General features: G+C 40.7%; 1 protein-coding gene across 1 annotated transcript in view; it reads left to right on the top strand.

Annotated features, from left to right (window-relative positions):
- triob (trio Rho guanine nucleotide exchange factor b) overlaps window positions 1-25,868 on the top strand; it is a 98,846-nt gene extending 72,978 nt beyond the window's left edge. Inside the window, exons 35-62 of the mRNA XM_029505401.1 lie at window positions 776-877; window positions 1,917-2,056; window positions 2,341-2,440; window positions 5,199-5,451; window positions 12,973-13,259; window positions 13,354-13,524; window positions 14,666-14,761; window positions 15,170-15,318; window positions 15,497-15,563; window positions 15,920-16,023; window positions 16,156-16,225; window positions 16,378-16,467; window positions 16,677-16,769; window positions 16,895-16,945; window positions 17,092-17,169; window positions 17,397-17,588; window positions 17,847-18,024; window positions 18,229-19,115; window positions 19,988-20,238; window positions 20,366-20,495; window positions 20,591-20,618; window positions 20,852-21,014; window positions 21,213-21,334; window positions 21,528-21,606; window positions 21,925-22,125; window positions 22,222-22,360; window positions 22,743-22,929; window positions 23,012-25,868. Coding sequence (XP_029361261.1) covers window positions 776-877; window positions 1,917-2,056; window positions 2,341-2,440; window positions 5,199-5,451; window positions 12,973-13,259; window positions 13,354-13,524; window positions 14,666-14,761; window positions 15,170-15,318; window positions 15,497-15,563; window positions 15,920-16,023; window positions 16,156-16,225; window positions 16,378-16,467; window positions 16,677-16,769; window positions 16,895-16,945; window positions 17,092-17,169; window positions 17,397-17,588; window positions 17,847-18,024; window positions 18,229-19,115; window positions 19,988-20,238; window positions 20,366-20,495; window positions 20,591-20,618; window positions 20,852-21,014; window positions 21,213-21,334; window positions 21,528-21,606; window positions 21,925-22,125; window positions 22,222-22,360; window positions 22,743-22,929; window positions 23,012-23,427 — 4,824 coding nt within the window. The 3' untranslated portion in view covers window positions 23,428-25,868. The remainder of the gene's footprint in view (window positions 1-775; window positions 878-1,916; window positions 2,057-2,340; window positions 2,441-5,198; window positions 5,452-12,972; window positions 13,260-13,353; window positions 13,525-14,665; window positions 14,762-15,169; window positions 15,319-15,496; window positions 15,564-15,919; window positions 16,024-16,155; window positions 16,226-16,377; window positions 16,468-16,676; window positions 16,770-16,894; window positions 16,946-17,091; window positions 17,170-17,396; window positions 17,589-17,846; window positions 18,025-18,228; window positions 19,116-19,987; window positions 20,239-20,365; window positions 20,496-20,590; window positions 20,619-20,851; window positions 21,015-21,212; window positions 21,335-21,527; window positions 21,607-21,924; window positions 22,126-22,221; window positions 22,361-22,742; window positions 22,930-23,011) is intronic.
- Window positions 25,869-26,051: the final 183 nt, after the last annotated feature.

Genomic DNA, 26,051 nt, shown 5'->3' with positions numbered 1-26,051 from the left:
TCATCTTCAGTTAATATCATCATGTTCTATAAAAGCGTGTGACCATTATTCAACTCTGCAAACTATTAGATGCATGCAGCTGTGTAGTAATTTGAAATTCCCGGGGCAGACAAACTGCCTTACCTTGGGCTAGAAATGGACAGACAGCAGTGTCCAACATGAACAGATATAGTAGTCCCAAAAATCAGCAACTAATGTCTTCCAAATATTCAGGAGAAAAAAGGTCTCAGAGTCTTCAAAGTCTGAAATACAGCTGAGTGGATTGGACCCCAGGGTCAGAATACACACCAATCACACCGACTAACATCTCTTATACCTGCTTATATATCCTCAAGGTCCCTCCTGTCTCCACCCGAGGCCACAACTCGTTCTTTTGAAATTCCAGTTTGAGCTGGTTTGCCACCAAAATTTGTAAAATTCCATGACTGTGCAACTTCTGCACTTGTTTTTGTTGTCCTTGGAGCTTATCAGTTATTGGTACTCCCATTACTAATCATCATCAGCAGTGGTACTCCCCAAATGCTAGCCAATCATCCTCAGCCATGGTACTCCCCAAGTGCTTCCCAGTCATTTGTGCTTGCCAAATCATTAGCAGATCTCTGCTCCAGCTGTGGGTTGCTCTCTCTTTGTATCTACCAGTATATGTTTCAAATGTGAAGATACAGCATCAAACAATGGGCAGCATGCGATCTGACAAAAAAATTCCCACAACAAAATATAAATTATCATTGGACCTTTTGATCTAAATTTGCTGTCGCAATTTTTACCCCCTCAGACATCAGAACTTGGAGTGACAGAACATGTGGAGGGAGATCCATGTAAGTTTGCCCTGTGGGTGGGCAGGACCCCAACTTCAGACAACAAGATTGTCCTCAAGGTATGTTCAGTCAACTGCTTAAGACAAGGGGTAACAATTTTCATGATTTTAATTAAATACACTTTAAATATGATTGTATCTAATGTTTGCTTCGCATTTGTTACATAAGAAGCTTGAGTTCCACATCTGACAGTAAACTAAATGTAAAATAGACCCCAAATTTTATCCTACTACTGCAGAAGTAGTCAGTTGTTATATACATAACGAGGAAGATGCCCATGTCTGTAGTCCACCCACTCAAAGCCCTACAGCTCCCTGTGTTCAGCCAAGGAAGTTTACTGAAGTGCGGTGTTACTTTCTGGTGCTAATTGACTCATCATCACACAGAATTATTAGCATAGAAGTTGCTGGGTCATAATCCAACCTCACTTGCAAGTTGCCAGTTCTCGCCCAGTGAGTCATAAGTAGTGTTTTATTCAGGGTGTGTGTGTGTATACTGTTTTTGTTTTTGATTTGAGACAAATAGAGGAAAATACAGAAGCTTGTGTATTTAGGTTTTACATTTTGCGACGTGTCAGTACAGATGTCTGTCTTATTTAATAACTGTTGATGACCATCCTAAGCTGTGCCTTATAGCCTTATATAACATAGAGCCACCGCAGCCTTGGTGCTACTTGTTGCTAAGTAAAGCAGGAAGAGCAGACAGACGAGGGTAGTCATGCACTAAACAGAGTATCTACGCATTGGCTGAGTGACGTGAATAAACGCAAGCCCAACAGTAAATGTCCATGGTGTCTGCGTGAAACTCTAAGTGGAGACACTGCTGTTGTATTTTCATATTGTCTAAACATGGACATATGACGCAAGTGTAAGATTGCAGGGATCGAAGCAGTTGTGTTGGACTGGGCAGAAAGATAATTGCAAAATGAGAGACCCGATGCTGAGTTAAAAGTTAACAAGGTATTGATTCAAGCCAAGTGAGCAGAGCAACTGCTCTTGGCCATGCTTTGTGATTAAATGTTCTTCTTTGTCTGAATATGCAATTTGTAAATATAAGGAAAAGCCTTTTCAATAACATTTATCATGTGTTGTATCCAAGGCATCGAGTATTGAGAACAAACAAGACTGGATCAAACATATTCGGGAAGTCATCCAGGAGCGAACTGTACACCTGCGTGGAGCTCTGAAGGAACCTATCCATATTCCTAAAGCCACCACAGCTAAACATAAAGGCAGGCGGTAAGTTAACAGTGCGTTACTCAAAACGTTTTTGTGAATATTAATGGCATTAAATGTAATTTATGTTAACTTGTCTTTGAAAACGAATACATTCATAAATTAAATTTTTAGTTTTCCATTATCCATGTATGTTTTCATAACTATTGCAACCCAATACATATCAGAATCCAGGATGTCAAAATATATTAATTCAATAATCAGCATGTCCAATAATACAGTTACAAGAACAATTATTAATAATAGGTATAGTAATAATAAAATGTAATTATATTGTTTGCCTTCAGGGATGGAGAAGAACTAGACAGCCAAGGAGATGCCAGCAGTCAACCGGACACCATCTCTATTGCCTCCCGCACATCCCAGAACACACTGGACAGTGACAAAGTAGGAACAATTTTTTATTCTCTCCCCCCCCCCCCCCCTCATGTGACATGTCAGTACACCTATATCACACAGTCACACAACAAGAAGATCATTAGAAGCTGTGTCTTGGTAGATGCAAGCAACTCTGTCAGATGTTTGTTGTGAAATTGCTCATTGGTATTAGGGGAAATGCACAGTCCATCTGAGGGAGCTTTGAAGAAGCATGTGTGTTTTTGTGTGACTATGTTGCTTGTGTGTGTGTGTGTGTGTGTGTGTGTGTGTGTGTGTGTGTGTGAGAGAGAGAGAGAGAGAGAGAACGAGAGCTTTATCTCACTAGGAACAGTTGACCATGGTTACATCTGGTAATAGCACCACAGAAGGCTCGTCCTCCTACGCTCAGTATGAGCAACTGTAAAGCTAACATGCATGCACACATACATACACACACACATAAACCAGTACATGATGATATTTAAAAAAGAAACATTTTCAATACTAATTATAAACTGCAGTTTTGGATTCATAAATGAGGTCATTATTTCCACTCTTTCTGTCATCAGAAAAATAAGAGAATTAGTGAATTTATAACTGGAGAGCTGTTTTGTGTTAAAGATGTGTGTACATTTCTGTATTAACCCCTGTCCAAACTGTCACAGACACTCATTAATTACTAAGTGTTCCCTCTGTTTAGGACTCACTCACATGCAAATCAAAATTTTGTCCGGTCTCATCCTTGCGTTCTGAATGCCTTTCTCTGTCTCGGTCTCTCTGAGGATGCTTTGTGAGACCTCTAATTTGAGAGGGAATGACAGTGGTGTGTTTGTGTTGTGTGTGTGTGTGTGTGTGTGGCCATGCTTTAGTGACTGACTTGTGTGTCAGTGCTTCAGCCTCCCACACCCTCTTCATAGAGGATGCTCGTCTGTATTGCCAGACAGGAGAGCACAGTTTTAAGTCCTCACAGCCATTGATCTCACTCTTTAAATCAGGCAGGTGAAAGAATCGGACGACTGTGGGTTTTTTGGGTTTTTTTTTTCCCCCACAAATTGTTTGTTTCTTTTTTCTTTTTTTTTTTTGTTGTTGTTGTTGTACAATAGTGAGCAGTTGTTTAAAGACAAACGGATTAACTACACTGCTCCGGAGGAAGAGGCATCCAATAGGGAGCCATTTAAGCTTCAGTAATCTGATTGTTAGCAGCCACGGAGGAGTGCTGTTGACTGTTAGAGTGGATGGAAGCAACTTCTGCAAGACTTTAGTTTACTCCTATTGGATCTACATTTTAATTACCTGGGGCTGTTTTCCCAGGGGTAACGATCCATTGAAAACCAAACAAATTTAGCAATTTTACAACTTAAGCTTATATGGTGAGCATTTTCTCACTGATTGAAGAGAATCTTATTGGATTGATTTAAAATCACACTACTTCAAGTTTTCCTGGGACATTTCTCACAATGAGGGAGTGGAAAACATTGCAGAGGTTGGAGGAGAGGAGATCACATCCCGTTTCTCAGCTCCTCAACTCTCTGGCTTTGCCACACTACCAAAGGGTATGTTGCAAATAACGAGTTTTTCAGTATTTGAAAGGGAAAAAGTAGTATTGGGGCATTTGCAAAGAAAACATGTTCTTATCTTGCATAACCTTATTGATACAATCTGTTTAAAGAAAATGAATAAATAAAATCAGAACATGCAACACTGTAGAGATGTTACAATTGGAATTCAAGGAAAATGCTTACAAGATGATTTAACTTAAAAAGTTTTCTTAAGTCTTTTATAAACTGTGTATCTGCATGTTGTTTTTTTTGCTTCCACATCATAATATAATTTTAAATACTTCAAGCTACCCGATGATTATAAAAAAAAAAAAAAACTGCAGACTTGAAATCATGTAATTGAACCAGAGAGAAGCTACACATATCAGTCATTTACTGTTTATATTTGCACTTATATATTCACATTGACTGTCACAATCCATGATGTTTTATTTGTAAAGTAACAGTATTAATGCACCCTCTGGTGTGCTGTTAATCCGAACATGCAACGCTTTTATATGTGATAGAAGCGTTAATAGCAGCAAGCGGCTGTGTTCTCAGACATATTATGGCTCGTATTTGAGATACCAGTGAACAAAATTACTAATTCCGCCACGTTCCAATAATTCTCATCCTGCTTTTGTTTCCAGAGACACTCAGACAATTAGAGCGGGATTGTTAGAGTGATGTTATGTTCTGATGTACTTGAATGAGTCACCAGTCATCAGTGCTCTGATCCTACAGTACTGCTTGAGTGATGTTTCCAAAGGATGTTATGTGGGAATATTTGATTTTTGTTCTGAGAGCCCATTCACTCCATTTAAGAACGTCAGAATTCATTTTACTGAAAAGGTCATGGTTGCTGACATTAAATTATAATATCATGTAGTTATAGTGTGATATCTTGCAGTATTTGTGGGAGAAATCAGAGGAAATAATGCAGGCTATATCACTGTCTCATCTTGTAAGCTGATAATTAACACTGATGGGATGCGATCTATATAAATAGTCACTCTTAGAGTTTAATTTCTCAGTATGATTGCACAGTGGCTGCAATCATTTCAATTGTGGGAGGCTATGATATTGTCCAAGAAGATTCTTTCTCTTCTCCAGTCAGTTTAGCTCTTTGCTAAAAGCAAATAAGTTTATTGCTACACACAAACTCACTCACTTTCACATAGTTTTGCTTACAATCATTAAAATGCATATACCTATTTGTGATAGATTTCTGTTCTCTCCTTCCATTCCAGCTGTCCGGTGGCTGTGAGTTAACAGTAGTGATCCATGACTTTGTGGCCAGTAATGGCGGCAGCAGCGGGGAGCTGACTGTACGAAGAGGTCAGACTGTGGAGGTTCTGGAGCGACTCCACGACAAGCCAGACTGGTGCCTGGTACGGACCACAGATCGCTCTCCAGCCCAGGAGGGTATCGTGCCCTGCTCCATGCTCTGTATTGCTCACTCCAGGTCCTCCATGGAAATGGAGGGGCTCTTCAACCACAAAGGTAGGAGCAGAATATTTCTTCAGTAGATTTCTTCAATATTCTCTAATGTAAAGACACACCTGAAAGTTTCAGAACATTAAGAAAAGCTAATTGAATGCATGTAATGTGTGGAAACAGCAGAGGCATTCTGCTGAACCTTATTATCTCAACAAACAGCTGTTTGCCACCTCCATACACACTTAGCTAATAGGATGTATTTGTTGTTTGCAAACATAGCATTGATGGCCTGTGGAACGTCCTCATTAAACAGCTGCTTGAGGAAGAATGTACATGTATTTCTAGATGTTGCTATGCAACTGTGGAAAGAATGCATGAACACAGCTCTCATTTAATTATCTTAAAATAATTCCAACCTTTGAATTCCCAGCACTGTAAACATCCACAGATCTCATAATTGTCAGAACCCCTTATTTTGTTTTATGCATGCAGCCACATGTCCATCCATTGTTTAAAAAAAAACAACAACAACAACAACAAATGCCTTGTTAGAAGCAATCCTGGAGGATATGATGTCAGAATCTGCCTCTGTTTGGTACCCAAAGGTCCTAATTAAGATAAGTCAGTTCCCAAGGTTTTTACCACTGTCTTTGTGAGCGAACATATCATCTGGGTTCAGTATCAGAAATTTAACTAAATGATGATGTGGGAAAATATTAACTGCATCTTACTTATGAATAGTGTGAATGTTTCTGCACATATTGACCAACATAATTTGATCCTAAATTGGCAAATCTATCTGCCTTTTTGTCTCACAGAGCAGTACAGCCATTAATGTTCAAAAGTTTTCTGATCTTTTTGCAGATGTTGTTTTCAGTTCTGTTGAAATACATTGTGTTACCTTGCCTGTTATAAATTTTTCCTCCCCATTCAAATGAATAAGGGGACGGTAAAAAACAGACACACCTCTGTATATATATCAGTATAGTTTTCCAACAAGTGCCAGCTGGAAAGGTACGGTGGGTGTGTGCATCAGGTCTCAGCATCAGGAGGTGGTTTGATGCAATGACATCTTGCCTCTTATTTCTATCTGTCTTTGGTGCCCTACTTGTCTCTGTTGGCTCACAGAGCTTCCTCTTTCTTTCTGTTTTTTCTTGATGTCTTTTTTGCCTGTTGGCTCACAGAGCCTCCTCTTTCTATCTGCCTTTACTTGGTGCCTTAGTTCTGCATAACCAGCCCTGACTGTTTGTGTGTGTGAGTTGGCGTGGCCAGAGAGAGTGATGAAAAGAAGCTTCTCACAGCAGGGGTTTCTGTGCTCAGAAAGAAATGGCTGTTACTGAGGAGCAGGAAGACAAGGATGACAAAAACAACTTTGCTACTCGGTTAGCCGTTTGCGTTTAAGGACCCACCATGTAGGCCACTTTGTCCAAAGTAGTGGAAGGGTGGCAGGGTGGGGGATAAGTTAATTGTCCAGGAAATCCTTCTTTTTCTGCTGCGTGTCTAAGATTCATTAACTGTTGGAGGCTGATGTCTGTGTCTAGATCAACTACGTCAAATCAAATTGAATAGTTTACATGTTTTAAGAATTAGCCATGATTCTGGAAACTGTTAGCTTACAGTACCTGTGCAGCATATACTCAGTGTGTGTAGCTAAAATCATGTGTTTTTCAACAAAGCTCCTAAAAGGTGTGCAAACCTGCTGTATACTTTCTCACATTTTTAGTCTGATCACTGGGATTTCCCCACTTAGCAAATCAGTTAAAACATGCAGGCTGCTTCTCAGAATTTAAAAAAAAAAAAAAAAAAAAAATACAAATGATAGTGCTGCTGATAAAAGAAATCTGTGAGGAGCAAGGAGTAAGCTCAGGCCAGTGTGTGTGCATGTGTGTACGTGTTCTTACAGGAGTGTCTTTTGAGTCCAGGGAGAGAACCACACACAGACAGCTACAGTGAAACAGGGGGATCTTTGTGCATCTAGCCTGCATTGCTGCTCTTGACTCCTTTCATTATGAGATGAAGTGACAATGTTACACTACAGAGTGAATGATTTGAATAAATTTTGTAATAGTTACAAAACCCTTAGTGAAAATGTTGTAGATTCTGAATTTTGAAGACATTTAATATTTACAACCAACCATTGAATGTCTTTTTTTGTTTCTTTGCAGTTTGTTTGTTTGTTTTTTTTTGTTTTGTTTTTTTTATAACAAGTTTTTCCTTTTTTCGATTTTGTTACCAAATCTATATTTGGTCAAAGCAAACTGCACAGAGCGTATGCATCCTTGTGCCTATAAAATATGCACCAGCCCACACAAACTGAGTGGGTGCCTCTACAAAGGGTAGTACGGTAGATGTGCTGCATGTTTCCAGACGTCCCTCTGGAAGAGGGGACGCACAGTGGAGGTTTGCACAATATCCTTACAGCAGCCCACTCAAGAGGGAGGGAGGGAGGGAGCTACAAAGAGGAGAGCGAGAGAGAGAGAAAACATCCTACTCTCTAATGCTGCATTTGACTTTCTTTTTCCTCACCCAGGACTTCACACATTTTTTCACACATCACAAATTCTTCCAGAAATTTGAGCAACGTAGTTACTGCAGAATTGAATAACTGTCTCTGGTTTTCAGAGTTTAGAGTCAGCATCTCTGTATCTGTAAAGATGGTCTGAGGGAATATTTCAAGTCAGACTTCCAGAGCCTTGATAATTGACTGGCATGGCCCGAGGAATAGAGTCCCTTATGTCTCTCAACCCATTTTGCTCCATGGATTCAGCACAAAGAGGACACTCGGACAACTGTAAATTCTGGCTGCTGGATCTTGGTATGTTCTTTAATCATGAGTAACACACAGCTCTTCTGATTTAGCAAAAAAAACCTATCTCTATCTCAGGGTAAGTTCTGCATGATAAAAGGCTTGTTCTGTTTCTTTTATTCGGGACTAGAGTTGGATATGGCGAGTGTATTTTGTATTTTTACTTTCAATACCGCACAGCAGAGAAAGATTTGAAAGCCAGGAAAGACTGGATGAAAATAAACCAGTTTCAAGTGAGAAAATGAAAAGGTCTACAGGTCTACAGTTTTGAAATCTTGTCCCTGTTTGTTACAGAGTTCACCACAGCTATTTTCATAATGGATTTCATGCTGAGGGTATTCACAAATTAAGTGTGGGTTGTGTTGTGGCATTATAGCAGTGAAAGTAATTTGGTGAATGTACCGTTAAGTGATGAAATGGTAAATCCCAGCACATTGACAATTTTATATCCGCACACCAGTTCTGGCTTAGGCTACACGGATGGGCAGAGTGTGTTATTGTCTTATAGCTCAGGGAAAAGAGGAAATAATGAGTTCAAACAGGCCAGACTGGATAAACAGGCACTTCTTAAATGTTGAACCATTTTTGTTTAATGTTTCCTTTGTAATAGACCATTTAAAAAACACACACACTCACCAAAATGTCATGGTACTTTATCCAGAATGTGTAGCAGGTGGTGTCTAAATTCTGTGTCTCCCATCCCATCTCCACGCCCTCCCTAACTATGGCTATGGGTGACAAGCCCTCTTTAGTGGTGTCCACATTTTAACAGCTCAGTCGGACAAACTCCTAGAGCTACTTAATAAACTGCACCTCTGCTCCTAAGAAGCACATCTTTAATCATACTCACTTATATATTTGTGTGATTGTGTCACTTGGGGGAGATTAGACCGCATGAAAGATGCTGTCTTTGAGACACCTCTGGAATCCCAGGCATGCTTCTGTGGAGCTGTGCAGACTTTGGGATCTCTCCAGTTGTACAACAGGCACTCCTTCATTCCTATTCTAAGATGCTGTAGTATGAAAAAGCAGTGGCTGAATTATTATAGCAGGCTGCAGATAAATTCACAAACTTCTGAAGATGCTGTAAAGAGCATCTGTGGGACTCTTCCTCTCACAAATATTGGTGCACCTGGTTTAACTGAGAGGAAGATGTAATCAGAAGTTCAGATATAGAGCTGATGAATATGCATGTGGAGAATCAGTTAGGGTAAGTAAAAACCGTATTATGTAGGCAGTACAAACACATGCATAGTGTGTGCCCCATGTGCGATCAGTATGTATATCAAGAGCAAAACACAAAGATGTAGAAGTGTATGACTGTAGTGATTATCAGTTGCCTCGGCAGCAAAACACTAATGACTGCTGATGAATAAACCAGGAAGTGAACAAAATGCCTTTGATCTCGGAGACAGAAGGCACCACTTTGCTTATGGTTTCAGGATAATAATTTCAGGAAAAGAACAAAAAGAAGTTCACTTCTCAAAGCCAGCTGAGTCATTAATGGTTTTATGACTAAAACTAAAATGCCGTAGAAGAATTTTGCTATTCTCAGGGAAAACATGTGTATTGTCGGTTCACCACCAATTTGTTTTTATAGTTTTTATATTTGGAAAAGCTATATAGGATTAAAATTCATGGTGCTAGGTGATATTTGCAGTTGCTGTTTTGAGCCCAGGGGAAATGCAGCTAGAGAAATTATTCTACTCTAGTTGTGAATCAGAGGAAATAAAACAGTTTGTGTATCCAGGTTATAAAACATCAAGTCAAACTGAATGATTGGCTGAAGAACAGGGAAGGCATCCTAGGAAACAAAGTGTGTGTCCCCCATTTTTATGTTTCCCATAAGTCAGAGCATGACCAGCTGTTCCTGAGGTGTCTCCACTATGAAAGACGCCCTGCAGGGCAAAGGCCACAGGTCATCCTCTACATGTGTGTCTATGTGTGTCTCTGACGTATTTTCTGTTGAGGAGGAATGTGTCAAGGTTAGTGACCCAATGTTTCCTCTGTTTACACCCTTGTCAGTATGACCTCTTACATTAAACCAGAGCATGGACATGGCTCCAAATGGTCATCTTATCACATTATATTACAATGTTATTACCGATTAGGTTTAATCAAGCTTTAGATTTAATCAAGTTTCTGAATGAAATGGAGGGCTACAGGATCATTTTTAATATTCTACATTTGTGGAGATCTGATTAAAATACTGGCAGCTTATGGAGGCAGTATTTCCTTCCAACTGAAACCACAAACACAATGATCTTTTTGATTTTTGTAATAACGTTCAAAGGGATAAATATAGTTTGCTAGCACAAACCCAGCCAATCTGAATAGACAGTGTAACATATTACCTGCTTAACTTGAGCTGACATGTCCTGCGAACAGCATGTGTGCATGTCAGGTTGTGACCCCAGCATGTCTGTGGGGAGCATGGTGGGGTTGATTAACATGGCTCTCTGGGTTTAAAAAGAAAATCTTTTCACAGTGTGACATTATGCAGGTGTGTGGTGTAACGTGTCATTGTGTCAGTTGTTAAATATCGGAAGGTTCGGAGTTTATATTTTTTTTGCAAAAAGAAAGAACCAACAGTTTGATCCTTAAATAACTACTTTCCATTATTTCCCCAAACTGTTGAGGACTTCAAAAACCCAATAATGCAAAGGCCCAAAGACTTTTAGATAATGTGGATAATGGATAAAATGCATCAGTATTATTTACTGAAGAAAGATGTATGTTTTCTTTTCTTTTTTTTTTTTTTTTTTTGTCTTTTTGTAGTCCTTCAGACCTACAGTAGTAAACCAGTGGAATTTGGAGTCATCAGAATTACAGCCTTAAATAGGCTCAGTGATTGTACCCATGACTAAAACATTCCAGGGCAGGACTGTAATGAACCATTGTGACTCTGGTTTTCATTTAGTTCTGCACGAGAGGTTGTTGAAGCAGGTAAATCATGAAACTGTGAAAATCGAAAATAAACATTGGGATCATATGGAAAATATGTGTGATTTTCTTGTATCAAATTACCTTCAAAGAAAACAGACAACTCTATTCACACCACTGTCATCATTTGAGAAGTAGAAGTATAGATTTGCTGAGCACTTTGAACTTCCTATACCTTGGGCGATCCCACAGTATGGTTAAAATATGAATTGCAGGGTGAAACCAGGATAACAAGATGTCCTCACCTGCTCTGCCGCAACACGTTGCTGTTTGCCTGACTGTGGGCTCAGAAAATCTGGCAGGAGACAGCCGAATATAAGAGAATCATGACTGTTATCACTGAGGTTATGATGGAGATGCCTCCAGATGACCTGGGCTTTATCAGAGTGAGATGGCGAGAGGGAAGATGGCTTTAGAGTCTTAGCGGTTCCTGATGTGGGTGTTGCCTGTTATTCTGGGGTGCTATTCTTTCTTCTTCCTTTGCATGCAATGTGAGAACACATGCTTCGTATCAGAAGAGCACAGTAAAAAAAAAAAAAGTCTCCCAGAGGCTCAGCAACTGACACGCACATTCACATGCAGATGTGTTCTTTCAGAAACAAGCGCATACGCTACGTGCAGCAATGCAGGGCTGTGAATAAGCATCCACACCTGCTAGTCATAAGAGCCATTCAGCTTGGTCACGTGGCTTAAACTTAAGCAACCTCTTCTTTTTTTAACCATTTTAATAAATAAATGACGGACAGGCTTTGTCTCTCAAAACTTCTGCATTCAGTTGTGCAGCTGTGCTCTATCATACAATATCCAACATGTTTCTGTTTTGACTTAAATTCATGAATTCCATAAAAACAAAAACAAAAAAAAATCATCCTCTTCTTTGATATTCTCATCTTTTTAACAATATATTGTGACAAAACAATTCACAGTAGAGTTGTGTTGAAAAGTGATGATTTCGAGTCAACATAGCCTCCACTTGTTTCACTCAAGCCATCTCTGGAAGTCAAACTATGTAAAATTTCCCATTAGGATTTTTGGAAGCTGAAGTTTTTTGTCATCAAGGAAGTTTTTTTTTTTTTTTTTTATACCTCCCTTTTTTGTTTGGGCAGCAGAAAAAATCATGCATTACCTTTTGTTGAGCTGAGAAGTCACACAGGAGGTGAAAGGTTTCCTCCAGGGAATGCTGGTCAAAATGTTGAGCTCAGGTTCCTGAGTGTGATCAAGAAATTCAATCTTAGCACCATCTTATCTTCACAAGGTCCTTTAGTCAGAGAGAGAGAGAGGGTGTGAATGAACAGGCAGGTAAGACAGGAAGGCGTTTCTCTACTTAGACAAAGCCACAAGCACCTCTTTGTCCTCTATTATTTTCTGATTGCTCAATTTCTATTCAGAGAAGAGTTTCCTCCTACAGATTCCCCAAGGAGCTGCCATCACTGTGAGGGGGAGGCCAATCTGCCTACTGCACATATCGCATACCAAAACAGTAGAAACAAACAGATGCACTCTCATTATAACATGTTGTCACTGTCTGCAATTTTCTATCAAGAGAATCAAATCCAAATACAGCTCTGGTTACTGGACATTAATAACAGCAATGTTTTATTTACATAGCTTTATTATTTTCATACTGCTGGGTTGCTCATTTATGTTTTAGAGAACCAGACAATGCTAATCGCGTGGATTACTTATCTAATATTGATCAACAAATTGATAGACCTGTCACTCAATGTTCCAATCCTGTCCTTTTAGTGAGACATACCATTTTGTTTTCATTGGGATAATTTGTGTGGTTGTATACTTATTAAGCCCATCTGTCCTTTCTCCACCCCACCTTTCAGACACCTTGTCTGTATCCAGCAATGATGCCCTGCAGCCAGGCTCCAGCCAAACTCTGGGCCCCCACAGCTCACCAGGGCCCAAGCGTCCTGGGAACACTCTAAGGAAGTGGCTGACTAGCCCTGTCCGGCGGCTCAGCTCTGGGAAAGCTGATGGCCATGTCAAGAAGCTCGCACACAAACACAAGAAGAATCGTGATGGCACAAGAAAGAACATGGACACAATTTCCGGCTCGCAGAAGGACTCAGATGACAGCGCTGCAACGCCGCAGGACGAGACACTGGAGGAGGTCAGGACGGATAAACAAGTAGATATCTGTGACGCTGTCAGGACATTTCAAGCTCAAGTATCATAATCATTGGGCTCTCTTTTTCTCTTTCCAGCGTATGCGTAATGAGGGGCTGAGCAGTGGTACCCTGTCCAAGTCTTCATCATCAGGGATGCAGAGCTGTGGCGAAGAGGAAGGAGAAGAGGGGGCTGATGCTGTCCCTCTACCTCCCCCTATGGCCATCCAGCAACACAGCCTGCTGCAGCCTGACTCTCAGGATGAAAAGGTGTGTCAGTTACAAATTAGAACAGACAACACAATGTACAGTCATTCAAGACCCATGGATCAATTCATTCTATTCATCATACTTAACCAGAACAATATTGATTTTTGTATTTTAGTACTTTAGTAGTATTTTAGTCAGTATTTTAGTACTGTTTTTTATTAGCCATACATGCTACATCACCAACATGGTGGAACGCAACTACAGTACAAGCAGTGAGATGCAAATTGAAGCTGGTTATTAAATCTGGATATGCAAATCTAAAAATGCATAATACTTAATTTTTCTATCCACATTATTGTTCATTTGAACGATATGGAATATTTGTTCGGTTCCATACAGAGGTACATAAGTCTTTTTCCTCCACACAGATATGGTTTACAATAACAGCTTAACTTTTACTTTGGTACTAATTACTTTTCATTTTTTCCCTCTCTTATTTTATTGACGTATGCATGTTCCTTCAACATTACATTGATTTCTGTTCTTCTTCTCTTCTTGCCCAGTTTGCGTATCTTTCCACATAAAACCACTTTATCACTTTATCATTTTGGATTCTTCTCTGTTTCACATTTTTTTCTTGCCTTTTCTATCTTTGCTTGAACTAAATGTTATATAATGGAGCGTGATTATTCTTCTGTCGCTGAAGTGCATACTCCATTCACAGGTTTCAGTTGTACTGAGCTGTTTGTGGGACTCAATGGCAAATTCCCATTAAGTCCCATTTTGTGCAGGGAACCCTATAAAAGCTTTGCAACTGCTAAGTCTCTTTTGAATGTATACAAATTATGGTGCTCAATTTCGAAGATATATCAAATCCCAGAGTTTGGCCTCTGCGTAATCCCACCTCTTAACCCTTGTTTCCCCTGAGAGGAGCCTGTGATTGGCTGCAACTTGGCCCTCCAAATAACCATTTTATTAGGTGAGAGCACACCCACCAGTCCATATTTGGACATAGGGAATATTGGGGTCCAAGCTCAACAATGGTGGGCCTGATCAAATAAAAATTGCAGTCGCTAAAAATGTGTCACAGCTCAATGCATTGGCACCAACACGTTTTACAGTCCAGGTTTTGTGTCTTAACCAAAAATTTTCTTACTTCAATTCCACCCCCCCACCCCCCCCACCCCTCTCTCTCTGTCAGTCTGCATCTCGTCTTTCTGCTCGACCCAATAGTTCAGAGACGCCCAGTGCTGCTGAACTGGTCAGTGCCATTGAGGAGCTAGTGAAGAGCAAGATGGTGAGATGGAAATCCTACAATAAAGTCACAAGTACACAAAAATGGATTGCATTTGTACACAGAGCAATTCCAATGGATGTTGTTGGCAAAGAATAGCATACTAGCCTACTAATCACCTGTCAAGGCTGTAACTCACTATGTCGGCTGTCCACTGTTTCAACAAATGGCACTGAACTCTGGCTGATAGCCCAACACCCTCTGTGGCCAACAGACACATACCAAAGTAAAGGCAGGTGCCGGGACTGTACAGCTTTATTTAAATTCATGAAGCTTTAAAAATTAGATCACATACTGTAAATACTGTAAATACTTTTTTATTTCCACCTTTTCAGCCTTCTGTTTTCTTTTTTATAACTTCTCTTTCTTTCTCTCCCCTGTCTTCTTACCTCCATCCCCCTCTTTCCTTAGTCTCTGGAGGATCGCCCCAGTTCTCTGTCAGTAGAGCAGGGCGACAGCAGCTCTCCCTCTCTTAACCCCTCAGACAATTCCCTCCTCTCCTCATCCTCACCCATCGATGAGCTGGATGAGCGCAAGTCTGGCTTCCTCAAGAGGAGACAGTGAGTTATAAACCTGTGTCTTGTTAGTGCTTTAGTAAACAAAACCTGCTTGAGTTCAATCACTTCATCATGTTATTCTTCATTTGTGTGCTTATATGGAGCATTTCTGATGTTCGTCCATGGCCGAGTGCGTTGCATTTGTATTACATGGTGACAATTCCTGTTTTCTGTCTCTCAGTTATGTGCTTCTGGAGCTGGTGGAGACTGAAAGAGACTATGTCAGGGACCTGGGATCAGTGGTGGAGGTAAAACAAAAAAGTAAACATGTCAAAGTAATGCATACTTTACATTTTGGGAGGGGGGTGTTTTGAGGTTTTGATCACCATATGAAGATATATTTGTGGTTTTAATTATAAAAATGTATTTATCATAAGCTACTCTCTGAGGCTCTAGTACCAAAAAGGTCAATGAGCCAGGTTACTGAAGTCCTGGTGGCTCATTTAATGCACAGTATCTTAAAATTGGTTGTATGCATTTCTCTGTCAACTGATGATTCATTAACAATATTGTTACAGAATATCTGCACAAATCAAATACAATATTCAACCTTTGTTTGGTGTTTACTGCATATTTTAAAATAAATCAACTTTCATCCCCACAGGGTTACATGAGCAGGATGAAAGAGGAAGGAGTTCCAGATGATATGAGAGGAAAAGACAAGATTGTCTTTGGAAACATTCATCAGATCTATGATTGGCACAAAGAGTATGTCCGTCCTCTTCTCCTACAAATAAGAAAACATAAAAATTCATGTATTATCTGCCCCAGGTTGAAACATGTACCAGTCCAGTTGCAGGTTAAAAGATGTATTTCTTTTTTCTCTTTGTGTGTTCATAGTTTTTTCCTGGGAGAACTTGAGAAGTGTTTGGAGGATCCTGATAGACTGGCTCCATTATTCGTCAAACAGGTGAATGGGCTATTCACATTTGGTTTTGCACTGTGTGTCTTTGTTGGATTACCTATCACAATTTAGTTCACGACAAATCTGAAATAAGAAAATCTTTTAAGGTGTTTTTTTCCTCATTGTTTAAAGTTTTGTTTTCTGGCTTTGTTTCACAGGAGCGGAGACTACACATGTACATTGTGTACTGCCAGAATAAGCCTAAGTCAGAGCACATTGTGTCAGAGTACATCGACACTTACTTTGAAGTAAGATTGCCATACCATTTTAAAACATTTAACACCTCTCCATCCCTGCTGTGGATTGGCCTATTTTATGAACAATATCAAGTCAAACTAGGTTTCTGGGTACTGAATTACATTCAGCTTTTATTGGCCTTGAAGTAAGAAGATTATCAATGTTGTATTGATCACTGGTTAGTGTTTCCTGCCAATATTTTTTTTTTTTCTTTCTATAGGACCTTAAGCAGCGACTGGGCCACAGATTGCAGGTCACCGACTTGCTAATCAAACCTGTGCAGCGTATAATGAAGTACCAGCTGTTACTGAAGGTGAATTCACAACAATGGTTATCATCTCGCTGATAGCATTCAAGCATTGAACAAATGTTTGAAAAAGCGCTGAACTTATCAATCACCGTGCTGACATTTTTTTATACATTTGAATTTTTTTACAGGATCTTCTCAAAGTGTCTAAGAAGGCTGGAGTGGAAACAACAGAGCTGGAGGTATGGCACACTCCTTCAGTTGAAGCTTCATTAAAGTGATGATATATGCTGCTTTGTGACTTCCTGAGCCACACCTGACTAGACCTCAGTTATTCTGTGTTTGCTTTGTTTCTCAAGGTTTGTTTTATTCTCATATTCCACTTCAGAAAGCTGTGGAGGTGATGTGTGTGGTCCCCAAGCGCTGCAATGACATGATGAATGTTGGACGGCTTCAAGGCTTTGATGTGAGATTGTGGTTATCAATTTGGATTTTTAGTAAATTGCCACCAGGTGTCAGTGTGTGCTCAATTTTGTAGATTTTATAGTCTGATACTTCAAATATCAGAAATGACCTTTTTTGCTTTTGTTTGGATTTATCTTGCTTTACAACCTTTTGAAAACAGTATGCTCTCCCATACTGTTGTTATATGTCCTCTAAGTCCCTAATTCTTTTCTCTACCTCTTTACTCAGGGTAAAATTGTGGCTCAGGGCAGATTGCTCCTTCAGGATACCTTCATGGTTTCAGACCAGGATGGAGGGCTCCTGTCCAGGATGAAAGAGAGGAGAGTCTTCCTCTTTGAGCAGATTGTGATCTTCAGTGAGCCCCTGGACAAAAAGAAAGGCTTCTCCACGCCAGGCTACCTGTTTAAGAACAGCATCAAGGTGAGTGCAATTTAAAGAGCTACTGTTGGACCAAAATAGAAGCCCCCTACTGGTGATTTTTTTTTTTTATTATTTTATTCTAGTGATTAAAATTGTATATATCATGTTCAACCGCTGTAGATTTAGGTTTGTAGCTACTTATCATTGATACCAATGTCAAATTCTTTTAACAAATCTAAATATCTCTGTATGATTACTAACTTTTATTTTTCACCACTGACTCCTATTTCCTCCTGCATTACCTGCCCACTGTCCCAGGTGAGCTGGCTGGGTCTAGAGGAAAATGCAGATGACCCCTGCAAGTTTACACTTACTTCAAGATCATCAAGCGGAAACTTGGAGAGGTATACACTCCATTCAATGAGCCCTGGAGTGAGTCAAGTCTGGATCCACCAGGTTGGCCAGATTCTGGAGAACCAACGCAATTTCCTTAATGGTATTACCTCATTGTTATCATCTCCACACAAAATTGACACCAAAATCACCTCAGACTCTTGTCTCTTGTCTTTTGTTATTCCGAGCATTGTGTTAAAAGTTTCATGTAGCTTTTTTGAACTTATCTCTTCTTTTCATGAAGGTCACTCTCGTCTTATCAGTTTTTGCACAAATTTAATTTTGTGACATGAATCCTTTCCAACAGCTCTGACATCTCCAATAGAGTACCAGAGGAATCATGTTGGTGGTAGCGGGCCAGGCGGTCCACCCAGCAGTAGCAGCAGCAATAGTGGAGGTCTGCCCGGGGGCAGCAGCTCAAATAGTACTGCCAACATGGGAGGGGGGGGTGGCGGCGGTGGTTCTGGAGGATCAGGGGGAAGCTCATCTTCCCTTTGTGGCCCTCGCTCCCGACCCTCCCGCATACCCCAGCCATCATCACGCCTCCCCCAGCCTGTCCATCACCATCATCCCCCGGGCCCTGAGGGGCCCGACAGATCAGCAGGTATGTGGTTGCCCTGCCACCCTCAGTCCCTCCCATCTAACCCTTACTCAGACCTCACCATAAATGGAGAGCTATTAGCCCCAGATGTCCCTAAGTTGAGGATGCTAGATAGTCATGGAAGTAACAGTAATAACAGCAGCAACTCATCAGGCAGTATGGAGGGGAGTGTCAGACAGGGTCTCGGAGGTTTTGAAGAAACCCAGAAACTACAAACAGCAGGAATACCACAAATGGCTGTGGCTCCTCTGAATTTGCCTCTAAAAAGCCCTCGAATTGGAACGGTGGCTCCTCTGATTACACCTCAGTCTCCTGGAGGAGGAGGGGGAAAGGAAGCATTTGTCTCCTCCAGTCCAGCTCATAAAGGCAACACCTTCTGGGCTATGGTCCCTGGTGGACCTCCTTCTCAGGCCAGCCGGCCTGGCTCCTTCTCCTACCCCAGTGACAGTGTTGCTGGTGGGGAGTCTTTGGGAAGAGGCAGCCATGGGACTCCTTCTCATCACCGCCACTCAACCCACAGTAAGGACATAGACCGCATGAGCACCTGCTCCTCCACCAGCGAGCAGTCCATACAGTCCACCCAGAGCAACGGGGTAAGATGCCAAGCCCAGGCCCAGGCCCAGGCCTCAGTGAGGCCTGAAGCTACTCACAAGCGACTAACCCTGCCCTGTCAGTCAGTCATCCTGCAGCTGGCTCTGAGAATGGCTTGTACACGCAGCAGCTGCTACAGTGGAGATTAATGGCTATCTGAGTGCACTAACTTCACTGACTGTGTGTGAGAGAATATCCTGGCTCTCGCAGCGTGTACTAACATGGTGCACGTAACTCACAGAGCAACTACTGCATCTGCTTTCAAAGGCACTCTCTTCACTTCAATATGTACTCTACTGCAGCTTATATACACTAACATTTTTCAAATGATGTTGTAAACTAAATTTCTCTTTTTCATTCATTCTTCCATGGGAAGCTTCCCATGCAGTAATCAATGATCTCTGCTTCTTGTTGTTTAGTTTGAATGTTTCACTGGTTAGACTTGAGACAACACCAGCTGATGTTTCGCTTCAACCTGCTGCGTCTCTCTTCGTGATGTGAAAGTGTCTTGGATATTTCATCTTGGAAATTGTTTTCTGTTCTTCAGTGTCACTTTGTCCTTTGAAACACAAAGCTTTTAACCTTAGCATCTCTGACCTTGACCCTCTGAGGATCGTAACTTTTACTTCATAGCTATTCAAATCATAACCATTCCATGTTACTTGTCAACAGTCACTATTGGCGCAAAGAATTTTAAATATACTTCTGCAAAATAAATGTCTTTTGCAACACTTCTTTTGCTGCATGCATCAACAATAATGAATTTGATAAACTTCCCTTTTTCAACAATATTTGTGCGTGTGTGTGTTTCAATGTTGTTGTATTTAAACAGTGACGTTTGAGTTTCAATTTGTGCAATCCTCTTCCCTGACAGAGTGAAACCAGTAGCAGCAGCAGTGTGTCCACTATGTTGGTCACCCAGGACTATGTGGCAGTGAAGGAGGATGAGATCAGTGTGGTGCAGGGTGAAGTGGTCCAAATGTTAGCCAGCAACCAGCAAAATATGTTCCTGGTGTACCGGGCAGCCAACGAGCACTGTCCAGCAGCTGAAGGTTGGATTCCTGGCTTTGTATTAGGACATACTTCATCTTCCACCACACCAGAGGTCCCCGAAGGAACCATTAAGTACGTAGAAGAAACTTTTTCTCAGTTCTTGAGACAAAAAAAGAGACTGTCAAAATATCAATGTTTGTCTAAAAACAAAGTATAACCTGATTTCCTTATCTATTTTTTGTGCGGCTTTGTGTTTTAGAAAATCATTATCATGGCACACAGCTCTCCGTATCCGCCGAAAATCTGAAAAAAGAGATAAAGAGGGCAGGAAAACGGAAAATGGTTACCGAAAGTCTCAGGACAGCCTGGCCAACAAAGTTTCTGTCAAGGTAGAGCGTGTGAAGATAACTTAATGCTTTTACTGTCCGTTATTCTGTACACAGTAATTTGTGCAAGAAATCTTAGTTTTGCTCTTTCATTACAGCTCCTGAATCCCAACTTCATCTATGATGGTATGTTCCCATGGTTGCTTTTGGGGAATGAGGGAAGAGGGTGCATGTGTTTTTAAATGATAAAGGAAAGTCTGAACCCATAAACACGTAGAATGTGTTGGCTTCAATTAGTTATTGTAGACTTTAAAATTTTGTGACATCCATTCCTGTTTATTATAAGCTCTTGTTTTGAAACTTGCAACCACTGATATTTAAAAATAAAAGTAAAGATCTTCACTTAAGTGTCTCTTCAGCTTCTCCAGAGTTCCTCATCCCTGTCAGTGATGTAGCATGTGAGAATGGTGACAGTGTGACTCTGTGGTGTAAAGTGTGCGGTCGACCCCGGGCCACTGTCACCTGGCGGGGACCTGAAAACACCACTCTGAGCAGCAACGGACACTACAGCATCACTTTCAGGTGACAGCATATGCTTTGCCTTGGCAGTTTGCATTAGTAAAATTTATTTGACTAATGGAGCCATATAAAAATATCCAAAATTTTAAAGATGTACTCTTACATTTGGCATCCATGTACCTCTGTACATTTAGCATCAAATATCAATCTAGCAAGGTGCCTCGTTTGATGGTTTGTCCCTCCTTCCTTGTCTCGCCACAGTGAGACAGGAGAAGCGGCCCTGCATATCCTTGGTGTGTCTGTTGAGGACAGTGGTGTGTACACCTGTGTCGCAACAAATGTCGCAGGCTCTGTAACCTCCTCTGCCAGCCTCAGAGTCTCAGGTGAGACTTGTGTTATCATACAAATTCTCAAAAGCTTCATTAATTGGTAGGTAGTGGTGCTCACTCCAACTCAGTTAGGGCCATATCTGATAAAGCACTGCATACTTTAGAATGAACTGAAATTGCTTTGGAATAAATGGTTAGTAGTGGTTAGTATATTCATACCCACTCTGAATACAAAATGTGTTCTCAGGAATCCCTGACAATGGCAGTGAAGTCCTCTGGAAAGGCAGCTTTGAGTCTCACTATACAGAGATCACCGAACTAGGAAGGTAAGGGTGTATGACAGTCCCACTCACTTCCCTGTTTGGCATATGTCATATGGTGCTCATTGACCAGATCAAAGCTGATACCTTTTCAATTTGACTGTTACTATTAGTGGTGGTAAATATGCTAATGTTGACATAGAGGTAAAGACCAAAAGCTATTTGGATGTGGAGGACTTGAAATTTCTTCCTCCTGATTGGTTGACTTTCAGAATTTGAAACAGATAAAGCCTTGAGAGCCATTGATCTCAACATGTAACATTAATAGAACATGCCGAAAATTGAAAGTCAGATATTCTTCAAAATGCCATTTATCTTCCCCAGGGGCCGGTTCTCAGTGACAAAGCGGTGTGACCAGAGAGGGAGTAAGCGCACAGTTGCAGCAAAACACGTCAACAAGAAGCTGTTGCGTCGGGAACAGGTGGTGCAGGAGATCAGACTCCTACAGACTCTGGACCATCCCAACCTGGTCAAACTGCTGGACACTTATGAGACGGCCAACAGTTACGTGCTTGTGCTTGAGATGTAAGTAAAGTAGTGTTTCCATGCAACTGGTGTGACTCCCGGTTGTTGTTGTTCAATAAAAAGAAATGACCATTGTGAATGTGTTTCCATCTTCAGGGCAGACCAGGGGCGTTTCATGGACTATATAGTGAGCTGGGGAAATTTGACAGAGGAGAAAGTGGCTCTCTACCTCAGAGATATTCTTGAAGCTCTCCACTATCTGCACGGCTGGGGAATAGCACATCTTGATCTCAAAGTAACTACTTTAACTGTTACCTTCCTGAGAATTGAGCATTGTTCCAGCCTATCAGGGAAGTTCTATTTGTGGGTCAGTGTAGAAATACGAAATTAAACTTCTTTGATCATTAAATTGTATCAGATGATAGTTCTAAAGATGAGCTGCCTTTTTAAGTTCTTTTCAGAATAAAATATTGTCAATCTCCTGTAAAGAATTAGCAGACTCATTACATTTCTGTTGATGTGGTATCATAAACGAGGCTGTTTCTCTGGGTATCTGAACTACGCCATTCTGGGTCTGAATCCTGACAGAGACTTCTTATGGGTCGTTTTCATCACCTTTGGTTTCCCTACTGTTACTATCTGGCATTAAAATGTCAACCTCCTACTTCTTCCTGCAGCCTGAGAACATTGTAGTAGAGCATGCATCTTGTCAGCCTGTAATCAAGCTGACAGACTTCGGTGACGCCGCTCAGCTGAGTCCTCCCTCTCCCTACATCCATCCTCTCCTGGGGAGCCCAGAGTTCTCTGCTCCTGAAATTGTCCTGGGTCAGCCTGCCTCACTGATGTCTGACCTCTGGAGTTTAGGTAACTTGGGAATAACATTATACACATATCTGACTGCCCTGGTGGTAATTGTTGATTGATGAATTTACTCCATGTTTTACAGGAGTGGTGACCTATGTTATACTAAGCGGTGCCTCTCCCTTCCTGGATGAGAGTTTGGAGGAGACGTGTCTGAACATCTGTCGCCTGGACTTCAGTTTCCCTGAAGACTACTTCCAGGGTGTGAGCCCAGCTGCCAGGGACTTTGTTCGCCTGCTGCTTCAGGGTGAGCCGGAGCGACGGCCCTCCGCAGCGGCCTGCTTGCAGGAGCCCTGGCTCCTACCTCGAGGTGTGATAAACAGAGAGCTAGGACATGCCACCTTAAATCACTTGCAACCACCATCTCCGAATCACCACACAGCCCATCTGGACACTTCCAGGCTCATTTCCTTCATTGAACGGCGAAAACACCAGAACGACGTTCGGCCCATTGGAACCATTAAGGCCTTTCTACAAAGCCGTCTTGCCAACCACATCTGACTAGCAAGTCACTCTGCCGAGGTGAGACAAACTGGATGTACTGCAGCCACTGGTTCCTGCCTTGTTAATGTACAGAGGGAATTCATGCCTGCCCAGGAAACTCAAGCAGATGAGTAACATGGTTCACACCTGCTGAGAGAACCACCAGCAGCATGTCCATGAACATTTCCTTTTCCCTCACAAAGCCACAGAATTCATGCTGCTGCTGACTGACTGACTACTCTGCTGATAAACCCTTTGACTCTCCCCATGTCCTTAACCTTGGCATACTGTAGTTATGCCGGCACAACAGACAAACTATTGGAGTCTATTTGAGATTCTGATCCTTGACCTAACAGGGAGGAAACCAAGCTTTCTCAACAAGCCAACGTGAGCAAGTCTTGCGTTTTGGACAGTGTTAAACAGAGAAAATAGAAAACTGTATATTAAGAGTAATTCAGGCTGCTTTCGGTTAAACACATAAAAATGTTTTTTTGTAATGAGAGATTACTTTTTGTAAATGAAACCATGTACAGTGAGGAAACAGAGAACTGTCTTTATTCATACCTTTTGGAAAACAAAGGTTTGTTAGTGAACAGAAAGAAAACAAGAGAAATAAGATGTGTTAAAGTGGCACCCATCAGTGGGGTCCATTTATTCTATATGAAGACCAAAACCATGTTTTCCAGAAACACATTTTAGCTACATTCAGTGCAATAGTTTGCTCGTTTTTAGTTTGAAAGGTGAGATCATTCTGGTTCTTAAATTGAGAAATTCAATTTAAAAAGCATTACATTTATTTGGCATTGCTTTTCAGATTTCCATCTCCATCTGCCTTATTTGTAAATAATGTATTCCTGCCTTTCTTTCTTTAAAGAATTTGTCTGAGATGAACGAAAGCTATATCTAATATTAGTGGGCCCATGCAGCTGCTCAGACTTCCTGCAGACCGTCAGCTGCCAGATTTACACTCAAATCAAATGCGCTCATTTTGCATCAACTCCCATGTGCAATGTTGCAGCTTTAACATTTATGCAACTATTTATGAAGACTTGTGTTGTAGCCGTATTCTTAAAAAGGCATGTACGTATCTGGTACTGCGATAGATGTCTGTATTGTGTTAACTCTTATGTATTAAGTTCAGTATTAATATCTGCAAAACCCACAACCAAGAGGAGGGTTTTCAGAAATAATGTATAAAAACGTGTATCTATAAAGTATAGGCACTTACGCATTCATTTTGCCATTGCTTTTTTTTTTTTTCTTTCTTTCTTTCTTTTCTGTAACAATACCAAAGTTGATGATTTCTTTTCCTGCTAAAATGTGTTTTTTATGATTTCTCATGTTAAGGTATAACAGCACACTGAACCCAGACATGTGAGTGTTTACATAGGTTCAGTCTGGCTTTATTTATTCTTATTGTACTGTAATTAGAAATTGTTTGGTGGTATATTGCTGAAAAAACTAATACGTCACTTGTCTTTTTTCAAGCTGTATACAAAGTGGTTTACTGTGTGAGGTTTATTTTATTTCATTTTTTTGCTTTTGTAGCTAGATGCTGGTGTATGTTGCTAGATTTTTTAGCATCAACGTCGTGGAGACACACTTGGTCAATTCTTTTACCAAGTGAGAGCTGGAGAAATGTCTCATTTTGGCCCATCCCATGGGGATTTGAAATGATGGGGAAATTAATCATGCTTTTTAGGAGACGCCCAAATAGAGCGCCACTTACATCTCAAATACACCCCTTTGATAGGCATCCATCAGCATTAACAGGTTTCTGCCGTGAAGGGGATCTCTTCCAGTTTTTTTTGTTCAAATGAGCTGATGCCTTTAGGTTAAGGAGTTGTTGAAAACTTTTTTTAAAGTGCCAGTTGATTGAGTCAACCTAGAGAGGTGGGTGACACTGAAAATGTGCATTGATTGTACTTTTATTTCAAGGTTGTTCAAATTACTGTCAGAAGATCTGATTTAATGTTGAAGAAAAAAAAAGTCAATAACGTGTTGAGTTGAACTTTTTGTGTATACAGTCTGTCTCTCATTTTGTGTCATTTCTATTTATTGGTATGGGCCTGGGTTTCCCAAAATCATTCCCATTATCAGTTCATGAATTCCTCTGACAGCCTTGTTGTGAAAAATAAGATCCAAGTAATCAAATGGCTTTGGGAAACTCAGCCTGTTCATGATGTAAAGATGTACAGAGAGGATTGGGCGGTTTACGCATGCCCAGGATGTAAAACCTCATAACTATGTCATATTTTAAATACACATAGACTAGACATAGCCTATGGGTGTAATAGACAAGACTGCAGCAATGTCATTTTGAATGTCTTATTATGAGTCATTTTTACTTTTGCATGTATATTTCTTTGTACAGAAGATTGTGTTTACATGTTACTAAGTGTTGTAAATATTTTATTTTGTCCTCTGTTATTTTGCCATTAAACGTACAAGGAACAACATGTGCGTCTCACCCCTTGTGTTCATATACAGTAACACATAACAGCAATTGCTCTAAAGAGCTGAATGTGTTCTCTTTCAGATCTATATTTAAGATGAACCACGAAGAGGAAGTGTGTGTGGGAGTGTGTGACCATGTCACCTTATCTTTCATCTGCAGATGCCTCTATAGGTACACAGATTTT

This window comes from Echeneis naucrates, chromosome 6, assembly GCF_900963305.1.
Source record: "Echeneis naucrates chromosome 6, fEcheNa1.1, whole genome shotgun sequence".
Lineage (NCBI taxonomy): Eukaryota > Metazoa > Chordata > Actinopteri > Carangiformes > Echeneidae > Echeneis > Echeneis naucrates.
This window is presented reverse-complemented; position numbering and strand designations above follow the sequence as displayed.